Below are 12,140 nucleotides of genomic sequence, written 5' to 3' on the forward strand. Positions count from 1 at the left end.
AATTACACGTTGCTCATGTTTTGGTGGTGTCCTGGAAAAACACATCACCACCAGCTATCGACACTGAGGAACAAGGAGAAAACACAGTGTAAAGGCCTTAGCTCTTCCCTGGTGGCCATGTTCCTTTTCCCCACCATCTTCCACCTAACCTTGGCAAAATGGAACCAGAATAAAGCACAATCAGAATAAAAAAAAGTAAGCAGACTGGGTTGGGTTTCATTTCCTTTGACTTTTGCCTACAGCTCTAATAGTGAAAGAAATGACCCAGTGCAGAAGAAAGCCGGAGTAGGGGGATTAGAGACTATGGCTATCCCACAATGTAGACCATTGGAATACAGGTCAGTTGAAGAGGTGTCCTAGATATCATTCTCTCTGTGAGTGGTGGGCATGATGCATCTGTAATATGGCAGTCTACTTTGCAGTGGGTTTTTGTTGCAACATTTTTTTATGAACTGCTGTTTTAAAACTCAGCAGTGTCTATGTTACATAACTGGAATCTCTCCATTTATTTGTGAGTTTTAGCTACTGCACATTAGACCTAGTGACCATTGTTCTTACTCTGATGTGGCACTTGTGGGTTTATTGTAGGTGAGCTGGGTTGGGAGCTGTACCACAGACGAGAAGATTCTGCGGCACTATATGAGGTCATCATGAATGCAGGCCAAGAGGAGAGAATTGACAATTTTGGAACATATGCCATGAATGCCTTAAGACTGGAGAAAGCTTTCAGAGCCTGGGGGTCAGAGGTTTGAAATGCTAACATCTTCATTTACATTTTGTATATTGTATATATAATGCCATTTTTATATAAGGGCTTGTTTCTTGGTGTTTTTTTTTTCATTCTTAATTTTTATAAGGGCTAGTTTTAACTGCTTTAACATTGACTGACTGTAAGAGAAATTACATATTATTAGATAACTTTATTTAATTAGGGGACGAGGTTTTTCTTTTTAGTTTCCCAATTGAAAGTTTGTTGGAGTTATGACATAATATTTATTCTGCCCAGTTCGTCCTCTTGGCATAGGGTCCTGGACACCGTATCTGGCTGTGCGGAGCTGCGGCCATGCCAAGGGAGCCTGCCCACTGCCCCGAACGGGAGGACCGCTTTTCAGATTCTTCCTCCTCCTCTGTCATGTTGCCCAGGCTCATTTTCTCCTCATATTTCTTTGGAGGAAATAACAAAAGGTGTCTTTCTGAGGAGCACAGCTGATGGTCTAGGATGTGGTGTCTAGCCTACTTCTACCATTAACAATGGGAACCAAGGGTTTTCACACGCATGATTTCCCTTACCTTCTCACGTCTCCTGATTATTGGTGATTCTTGAACAAGGGGTTGGGAGTCAGCATATCTAAATTATTCCCATTCTGGCCTGACCAGTAATAGCATAGTAGATAGAGCATTGACCTAGGATGCTGAGGTCCCAGGTTCGAAACCCCGAGGTCTCCAGCTTAAGTGTGGGGTCATCTCTATGATCTCCACACTGGTTTCTGGCTTGACGCCCAAGGTCCCTGGCTTGAGCAAGGGGTCATTGGCTTGGCTGAAGCTCCCCCCACCCTCTGTCAAGGTATGTATGAGAAGAAATCAATGAACAAGTAAAGTGCCATAACTATGAGTTGATGCTTCTCATCTCTCCCTTACTCTGTCTCTTGCCTTTCCCCTCACCTCCTGTCTCTCTGAATAAAGAAATAAGTAAATAATCCCCATTCTGCACACAGTCATACTAAGAAACAGTAAACAACTTGGTCCATGTTAAATGAAGTGGCCAAACTATGGTTCAAACTCTGTGCTCCTATTTTATTTCCAACATGGCAGGCTATCTCTCTGTTGTCAGTATAATTTTAGAGGCGAGATGAGGAACAGTGGTAAAGGATGTACTTTACAAGGGAGTCTCTTGAGTTTGAATTTATCCTCCACCACATATGTGATCTTAACTCTCCAGAGCTTCTGTTTACTTTCCTATAAAACAGAGATACTCTTTCTCCTATAGAGGTACAGATATTAGATAGTCTATAAAGTGCCTAGCACATAATAGAATTAATTTAACTGGAGAGCAGAGTGGGTTTGGAAGAACAGGCAGGGCCCCTTGGGCATTTAAATGATGGGTGGGAGCAAGTAGGCTTTGAGATGGAGAAAGCAGCTTCCTGGAGCCACTCTTAAGAACAAGGGCCCTGGGGGCAGGTTGTCATTTTGCAGGAGAAAGGCTCTATTAAGGGATTCCCACCTACAAGGGGGGCCTTAGATGGGGTTGCAGCAGGGAGCGAAACAGGACAGCTCTGTCCCCACACTGCTTCCTACAGAAGGAAGCAGCAGCCCAGCCTCCTGCCTCTGTTATCTGCGCTCCTCTCTGGGAGCATCCTCTAGGGCTGCGCTCCCGCTGGGAGCGTCCTCTGGGGCTGCGCTCCTCTCTGGGAGCGTCCTCTAGGGCTGTGCTCCTGCTAGGAGCCTCCTCTGGGGCTGCGCTCCCGCTGGGAGCGTCCTCTGGGGCTGGGCTCCTGCACCCTCTGCTCCCAGCTCTGCCGGCACTACTTCCCTCCAGTGCTATTACAGCAATTTGTCTTTTGGATTTCATTTTCATTTTTTTTTTCCAGAGAAATTCTGAAACTTTGAGCAGATAAAACATAATTTTAGAGTTGTTCAAATTAATTAGAATACAGGAGACCAAATTTTATGTCATGTGAAACAAGCTTATATTACTCATTTGGTTTATGCTAGTTCTGTGCTATCCTTTTTTTTTTTTTTTTTTTTACAGGGACAGAGAGAGAGTCAGAGAGAGGGATAGATAAGGACAGACAGGAACAGAGAGAGATGAGAAGCATCAATCATTAGCTTTTTGTTGCGGCTCCTTAGTTGTTCATTGATTGCTTTCTCATATGTGCCTTGACTGTGGGCCTTCAGCAGACTGAGGAACCCCTTGCTTGAGCCAACAACCTTGGGACCAAGCTGGTGAGCTTTGCTCAAACCAGACGAGCCCGCGCTCAAGCTGGCGACCTTGGGGTCTCGAACCTGGGTCCTCCACATCCCATTCTGATGCTCTATCCACTGCGCCACCGCCTGGTCAGGCTGTGCTATCCTTTTTTAAGTTTGGCTACTTTTTATGAGGTCTAGACAAGTTCTCTTAGAGCAAAAGATACCAATAGCAACAAAATAAAACAAACAAAACCCACTAACTTCAGATCTAGTTCCCAAGTAATGGCTTTAGCTCTGGAAGTATATTAGAGTAACTCACTGCATTTGAAAAGATTGAAGTTCAACCTCTATTTTTGCCTTTTCTCTTTTCCTGAACACTGTAGAAGTCATTTTCCTAGCATCTGATTTCTCCTCTATTTATCCTGATTCCCGGATAATTGCAAGATAAGTAAATTACTTCATAATTTTCCAAAACCAGATTATGCAAAATTATTACATAAAAACTATGAAAGTCTTGTTTCCGGAAGGAATTTCATATTGTGGTATTCCCCTGGATATTTATTGTAATAAAAGTCATGGAAGCAAACTGAATTTTAGTTTCTAGTTTGCTATTGAAATAATAGCTGAAAGGCTATACTTGAATTTTAGATTAAAAATTTTTTTTATTTAGAAAATTAAATTCAACAGGGTGGCATTGGTCAATAAGAGTATATAGGTTTCAGGTAAACATCTCTATAGCATTTGAACTGTTAAGTTGTGTACCCATCACCCAAAGTCAAAGCATTTTCCATCACCTTATATTTATTCCTCTTTTTACCCTGTCCCCCCTCTCCCACACTCTCTCCTCCCTGGTAACCGCTTCACTTTTATCTATGTCTATGAGTCTCAGTTAAAAAAAATCACTTTAAAGATTAGTCCATATTTTTTCTTTTTCAGAATCTATATTAAAAATAAAAAAAATACTCTTTTCTAAAAGAAAAACAATAAACATGAAAGTTACTGAAATGATTTACACTCATTTAAGATTTACAGTGTGTGCTTCCCTTTTAGATGAACTGTGATACAAACCCCTGGGAAGCTGGACTGGAATGTTTTGTAAAGCTAAATAAGGTATGTTTACATGCCAAAGTGTATTTGAAGTAAGTTTTAAAATTATGCTGTTTCATGACAGAGCCTTGCTTTAAAATTTAACCAAGTGTGACATAGGACAAATGAATTGAACAGAAATGCTAAGCATTGCTCAGGTGCTTCATGCTAAGCTTTGTCAGTTAAAACTATTGCAATGTGCTTATAGAGGTAAGATAGCTGAACCCAGCAACTTTAAATAGTAAATCTACATTCTGAGATAAAAATTAGTAAGGTTAAAACGTCAGCAGATATTCTTGTAAAACTGGTGACTTGGGAAGCCACACATCAGCTTGTCAAGCATACTGCATTAATTGACTCCCTGGGTGCTCACAGCACAAAGCAGCCTCGCCCCTGCGGATATATCCATCTACTGATTAAGCATGTTTGTATGTAACTGCAACATCAGAGTAGAAGCAAATAAGACATTTTTAAATCTGTTTACCATAAAATAGGTATTTACTAGAAGCCAATACAAGCCCAAAGAATCATAACAGATATTAACATTCTAAAAGGAACTCCTCACTCAGTGGCTCTCTAAGTGCAGTTCTCAGACGGAACACGTCAGCATCATCTGGGAGCTTGTTAGAAATGCAGTTTCTCAGGTTGCACACCAGACCCTACTAAATCAGAGTCTCTGGGGGTCAGGCCAAGAAATCTGTTTTTCCAAGCTTCAGGGGATTCTGGTGCACCTGAAGTTTGAGAAGCACCACCCTACAATAATTATTGTGGAAAAGCATATTCTGAGGCCAACTTATTACAGCTTAGCTTATCTATAGAAGCCCTATAGATGAGGTTATCCCATTGTATGGACTGGATGTCGTGTCCCTCCAAAATTCATGTGTTGAAATATTTAATCCCCATAACATGATGCTATTTGAAGGTGGGGCTTTTGAGAGGTAATTAGGTTTAGATGATGTCATGGGGCGTTGCTCCCATGTTGGAATTCATGTTCTTATGAGAAGAGGATGAGAGACCAGCTGCTCGCTCTCAGCGAGAAAGTGGCCATCGGCAAGCCAGGAAGAGGACACTTACAGGGAGACTGAATTGGCTAGCACCTTGATCCTGGACTTCCTAGCCTCCAAAACTGAGAGAAATAAATTCCTTTTGTTTAAGCCCCCCCCCCCCCACCCGTTTGTGGTACTGTACTAGAGCCGCTGGAGCTGATCAGACGCCCATTGAGCAGTGGTTGGTTACCATAGGACAGGGGTCCCCAAACTTTTTACACAGGGGGCCAGTTCACTGTCCCTCAGACTGTTGGAGGGCTGGACTATAAAAAAAAAACTATGAACAAATCCCTATGCACACTGCACATATCTTATTTTAAAGTAAAAAAACAAAACGGGAACAAATACAATATTTAAAATAAAAGAACAAGTAAATTTCAATCAACAAACTGACCAATATTTCAATGGGAACTATGCTCCTCTCACTGACTACCAATGAAAGAGGTGCCCCTTCCGGAAGTGCGGCGGGGACCGGATAAATGGCCTCAGGGGGCCGCATGTGGCCCATGGGCCGTAGTTTGGGGACCCCTGCCATAGGAGAACTCGATAGAGCGGCAGCTAGGTTGTAGGTTGGAGCAGCAGCTGCTGCTGCTGTTCAGGATACTTGTGAGAATTCCAAAACCAAACTGTCCTGCCGTAGGTGCTAATAAGCTAAAGTAAAGTCTGTTTCCCATCCTACAGAAATATCTGAGCACATGCACATGAACCAGGCTAAAGAAACTTCTTTAATGCTCCTGTGTCAGTTCCCAAATTCTTAGCTAAGATATTAACATAAACATGTATTAAACTTACAGTATTAGATTTTAGGAAAAAGAGCCTCTTCCTAAGGATTTTAAAGGGAATAGCCTTCTATGCATATTTCCCATGACTTTTATTTTTATGATGTACTGTCTGCCTCCAGACCAGAGCAAGCAGGTTCTCGGAATTCAGGCAAACCCTAGAAACAGATTGCTCTTTCTGGTAACATAGGTCTTAGTTTCGCTGTTTAAAATAAGGATCGAAATGGCCTGGCTCTTGAAAGTACTCAAGTTCTGTTGTTGGTCACTATTAGGTAAATAGTTAACTGTCTCTTTTGCTTCAATGTTTGGTATTATTCAGGAAGAAGGCACAGATAAATTATCTCTTCGTATTGAAAATGGATTTTAAAACTCCCTTTATGGTTATAAGCAGGTGTGGATTGCATATTTATTAGTTCCTTTAAATTAGTTCAATAACCACAGCCCAGCTCAGAACTAAGTTAGTTAACAGATAGTAATTTTGATGTATGATGTGTTTTTTATGATTTCTGACTTGTTGCTTCTCATTCTGGTGTCACAAAGTTGATTTCTAATGCTTTCATTGGGTGAAGGCCCATGTAGCACAGGGCCTGGGCCCACCTGAGCAGTTCTCTTCATTTTAATGATGTTGACTCAGGGACCTAGTGGGTATCAACCTGGTCATAGTGATGTTTACTAGCTTCCTAGACAGGTGACTAGGTTGGTTCAACCTCATTTACATCCTACAGACACACCTGGTTTCACTGCTGTTCACCACTGTGCTTCACAGATGCATGTTTTACTGACTGAAGGCAAGGTCTCGATACTTGAGTACTGCAGTAAAGTAAGTTGTGATATCTTCTGCTGGTGGAGAACCTTGCCTTCAGTTTGTAAAAAAACCCACATCTGTGAAGTATACAGTAAAGTAAACAGCGATCAAACCAGGTGTGTGTCTACACGGAATCCCTGCGTGGCTCTTGAGCATTTACACGATTGTATAAGCCGTAATGTGAACAAAAACAGAGATGCAACCATGTCACAGCAGGAGGGCTCCTAGAGGTCACTCAGCACCACCTCCTCATTGGAGAGTGGGAAAACTGAAGCAGAGATAAAAGGGACCCAGGTGTGTCACTAGGGTTAGCCCATTTGATCTCTGACCTCACTCTAGTGTGTCTCACCCATCACTTCCTCCAGCAAGGTCCTTTCCCATAAAGAGCTTATCAGTCTTGAATAACTGCCCAGGAGTCCCTTTTTCTGGGAACAGGTATCTTAGAATTCACATGAACTACACCTTATTACTTGATACCTCCCATAGTCATGCTTTTGTTATAAGTGTGTTTTTTTTTTGTTTTTTTTTTGTATTTTTCTGAAGCTGGAAACGGGGAGGCAGTCAGACAGACTCCCGCATGCGCCCGACCGGGATCCACCTGGCATGCCCACCAGGGGGCAATGCTCTGCCCATCTGGGGCGTCGCTCTGTTGCAACCAGAGCCACTCTAGCGCCTGGGGCAGAGGCCACAGAGCCATCCTCAGCGCCGGGGCCATCTTTTGCTCCAATGGAGCCTTGGCTGCAGGAGGGGAAGAGAGAGGGACAGAGAGGAAGGAGAGGGGGAGGGGTGGAAAAGAAGATGGGCGCCTCTCCTGTGTGCCCTGGCCGGGAATCGAACCCGGGACTTCTGCACGCCAGGCCGATGCTCTACCACTGAGCCAACCAGCCAGGGCCAACATTGTGTGTTTTATGATAGGGTCAGAATAGCTGCTTTGCCCATTTTGAGAAAGAAAATAGGTGAGTGTGGAGATGGATTATTAGGCTTTGTTACACTAAACTGGGTTCTTGTAAAACTGGTACAAAAGTAGGGAGAAGAAAAATGAAATGGGGAAGAAATCTTAGATGGCAAAGGAAGGCAGTGTGATGGCACTCGCCTTCCTTCTCAGAGCTGTCTGAGCTTCACCCCCCTGGCCCTGGCATGAGTGAAGTGGATTAACATGACGGCCAACTCATTCATCTAGTCCCCGTGGGTTAAGTTTCATTTATTAACCACTTTGCTAGACCACAGGTCTGAAAGCTAAAGATTTAACTCCTGGTGTCTCTCAGATCTCCTGAAACTTGAAACAGGTGGTATTTCAGGAACTAAAGCTATGGGACACATTCTAAACATTAATTGTGAAAAGACCACCCACACGAGGAGGGTTGTTTGGCTGCAAACGGCGCCACCTTGTGGACAGTGAGCACAGGGCCTGGAAAGGAGGTGTTACCAGAATTGTGACGCAGGTGAAAATCATTGACTATTTTGTATACTTTTACATTTCCTCAGCTAAAACCCCTTTACTCTAAACTCATATCATTGCTCTGGCTGTCATTAGAGTTTGTTCCAAATGAAGTTACTCTCAGGGAAAAAAGTTAGTGGCATTTTTTTTCTTGAAATTAAAGAAATGTATTAATCAAAAGCAAAAGGAAAATAAGCTGCTTTAAAATAGAATCATATGTGTCCTTGGAACTTTCCTCTTGGAATTACTAAGTCTTTGTCCATTTCCAGAGAACCTCAGCCAGGATCCACAGAGAACCAGGTACCGAGTGTAATGTGTTTAAACAGATCAGAAGAATATTTCTTCTATATATAAGAATATTCTTTCTCTCCCTCCTTTTTCCTGTCTTGGGCTTCTAACCAGTAGGAATGGAATAAAATGTATATATTAATCACAAGTTAGAAGACAATGTTGATTCTAGAAAATATGGGATCTCTCTTTGAAGAAAAATTATTTAAAGCATAACTATTAAGTAAGCAAAACAAGATGAAAAACAGTACAGTAGCAAAGAGCTTTTCACCAGGCTTACTATACCCTAAGTATTCAATAAATATTAGCATTTTAAAAGCATCAAAGTGGAACTAAATCATTGTTGACAAACAGCAAGTTAGAGCGAATGTCTAGTAAGTGACAGTGGAAAAAGTACCCGACTCTGTGGAGGATATTTTAGGTAAGTAGTAGCAGGAATTGAGGAGGCAGAACATTTCCATTAGGCTTGGTCTTGGCGGCATGTTGGAATCATTTGGAGTATGATTCTTTTAAATCATACGATGATTTTTTTTTCCTACTAGCAAACTCTATTTGTCACTATGCTCCCCCAGTAAATGGCATTATATAATAATGATATTTCAAAGAATCTACCAGCATTCCACACACTATGTTTAGCAGAATAGTATTTGTTTTTAATTTTAATTTTTTAGATTTAATTTGCATAATCCCTTCACCTTTTTCACCTAGCCCCCAACAACTCTCCCCTCTGACAGCTGTCAGTCTGCTCTCTGTATCTATGAGTCTGTTACTCCTTGGTTTGTTAGTTTCTTTTGTTCATTAGATTCCACATATAAATGAAATCATACAGTACTTGTCTTTCTCTGACTGGTTTATTTCACTTAGCACAATCATCTCCAGGTCCATTCATGCTGTCACAAAGGGTAAGGTTTTCTTCCTTTTTACATCTGAGTGGTATTTCATTGTGTATATGTACCACAGCTTTTTTGTCTACTTCTCTGTTGATGGACACTTAGGCTGCTTCTAAATCTTGGCTATTGTAAATGATGCTGCAATGAACATAGAGGTGCATACATTCTTTTGAATTAGTGTTTTGGGTTTCTTCAGATATACTCCCAGAAGTGGAATTGCTGGATCATAAGGCAGTTCCATTTTTAATTTTTTGAGATAACTTCATACTGCTTTCCGCAGTGGCTGCACCAGTCTGCAATCCCACCAGCAGTGCAGGAGGGTTCCCTTTTCTCCACATCTTCACCAACAACATTTGTTATTCATTGATTTATTGATGGTAGCCATGCTGACAGGTGTGAAGTGATATCTCATTGTAGTTTTAATTTGCATTTCTCTGATGATTAGTGACAATGAGTAGCTTTTCATGTCTGTTGACCATCTGTATGTTCTCTTTAGAAAAATGTTGATTCAGATCCTTTGCCCATTTTAAATTAGATTGGTTTGTTTTTAGTGTTTTTGGTGCTGAAATTTTTTTTTTTAATAATTTTATTTTTAATGGGGCGACATCAGTAAATCAGGATACATATATTCAAAGATAACAACTCCAGGTTATCTTGTCGTTCACTTATGAGCATACCCATCACCCAAAGTCAGATTGTCCTCTGTCACCTTCTATCTAGTTTTCTTTGTGCCCCTCCCCCTCCCCCTTTCCCTCTCCCTCTCCCCCCTCCCCCCATAACCACCACACTCTTATCAATGTCTCTTAGTTTCACTTTTATGTCCCACCTACATATGGAATAATGCAGTTCCTGTTTTTTTCTGATTTACTTATTTCACTTCGTATAATGTTATCAAGATCCCACCATTTTGCTGTAAATGATCCAATGTCATCATTTCTTATGGCTGAGTAGTATTCCATAGTGTATATGTGCCACATCTTCTTTATCCAGTCATCTATTGATGGGCTTTTTGGTTGTTTCCATGTCCTGGCCACTGTGAACAATGCTGCAATGAACATGGGGCTGCATGTGTCTTTACGTATCAATGTTTCTGAGTTTTTGGGGTATATTTTGGTGCTGAAATTTTAAAGTTCATTATAAATTTTAGATATTAAGTTCTTATCAGATGTATTATTGGTGTATGTGTTCTCTTATTCAGTGGGTTTTTTTATTTTGTTTATGGTTTTCTTTGCTATGAAAACCCTTTTTATTTTAATATAGTCTATTTGTTTATTTTTTTGTTTCCCTTGCCCAACGTGAGATATCAGAAAAAATAGTGCTATGAGAAATGTCTGAGATTTTACTGCCTATGTTTTCTTCTAGGATTCAAGCCTAACATTTAAGTCTTTAATCCATTTTACAATTATTCTTGTATATGGTGTAAGATGGTGGTTTAGTTTCTTTTTTTTTTTTTTTTTTTTTGGCATGTGTCTGTCCAATTTTCTTAACACCATTTATTGAATAGACTGTCTTTATCCCATTGTATGTTCTTGTCTCCTTTGTCAAATATTAATTGACCATGAAGGTGTGGGTTTATTTCTGGGCTCTCTATTTTGTTACATTGACCTATATATCTGTTTTTATGCCAGTGCCATGCTGTTTTGATTACTATGGGCATGTAGTATAGTTTGATTTCAGGCAGCATGATTCCTCCAACTTTTTTCTTCTTTCTCAAGATTTCTGTGGCTATTTGGGTTTTTCTATGACTCCATATAAATTTTTGGAATATTTGTTCTAGTTCTGTGAAATACTCTATTGGTATCTTGATAGGAATTATGTTGAATCTATAGATTTCTTTGGGTAGTATAGACATTTTAATGATATTAAATCTTCCTATCTATGAATATAGTCTGTGCTTCCACTTATTTGTATCTTCTTCAATTTCTTCCTACGATGCTTTAAAAAGTCCTGAGGCTCAATCTGTATCCCAGATCAATTTAAAATGAATCTCTGGGGGTGGGTACTCAGGCAACAGTATTTTGTTTTAATTCCCCAGATGATTGCAGGAAAGATTGAGAATGATTGTTTTAAATCAATGATTTTCAACTGGCTGAACTTTTCTATCTTGGAGAACTTTAAAAAAATTATCTGATGCCCTGCCCTGAATAGTTCTCAAAGTGTGGCCCCCAGACTAGTAACATCAATGTTACCTTAGGACCAGTTAGAAATTCAAGATATTGAGTACCATCCCAGACCCTGAAAATCAGAAACTGGGGACCCAACAGTCTGCTTTAACAAGCCCTCCAAGAGATTCTCTTAAAAAAAATTTTTTTTAATTACACTTTACATCCAATATTATCATTTATTAGTTTCAGGGGTACAGCATAATGGTTAGTTAGACAATTTTTACAAACTATTCCCCCTGATATTTCCAGTACCCAAACTGAAAACATACATATTATATCAATATTACAATATTATTGATTATGTACAATATTATTGACTACATTTCCTATGTTGTACCTTACATCCCCAATGACTTGTAACTACCAACCTGTTCTTTTTAGTTCCTTCACTATTTCTATCCATCCACCCAGCCTCCTTCCCCTCTAGCAATCATCAGTCTGTTCTCTGTATCTATGACAGGAAATTCTGATTTATGCTTAAGTTTGGGAACATTGACCTACCCCAAACCAACTGGGAGTGGGGGCAGGTAATAGAATCTGGGATTCTTGGTTTTATTATGCACTGAAGGTTGAGAACCTCTGTCTTAGTTCTTTTAACCTCATGCCTGCTATGGTCCTGCTGTGGAATAAACAAGAAAGCAGAAAAACAAGTAAGAATGATCAGAGGCCAGTGCTGTAGAAATCTGTAGTGAGTTGGAAATAAGTCAGCAGATGACCCATTGGGCTAGTCTGCTGG

At 40.4% G+C, this 12,140-nt stretch overlaps 1 protein-coding gene across 2 annotated transcripts in view; it reads left to right on the forward strand.

The window, feature by feature from the left end:
• DMGDH (dimethylglycine dehydrogenase) overlaps positions 1 to 12,140 on the forward strand; it is a 74,932-nt gene that overhangs the window by 42,656 nt on the left and 20,136 nt on the right. For both annotated transcript variants that reach the window (XM_066381696.1, XM_066381695.1), the window contains 2 exons: positions 589 to 746; positions 3,958 to 4,017. In XM_066381696.1, coding sequence (XP_066237793.1) covers positions 589 to 746; positions 3,958 to 4,017 — 218 coding nt within the window. The remainder of the gene's footprint in view (positions 1 to 588; positions 747 to 3,957; positions 4,018 to 12,140) is intronic.

This window comes from Saccopteryx leptura, chromosome 4 (assembly GCF_036850995.1).
Source record: "Saccopteryx leptura isolate mSacLep1 chromosome 4, mSacLep1_pri_phased_curated, whole genome shotgun sequence".
Lineage (NCBI taxonomy): Eukaryota > Metazoa > Chordata > Mammalia > Chiroptera > Emballonuridae > Saccopteryx > Saccopteryx leptura.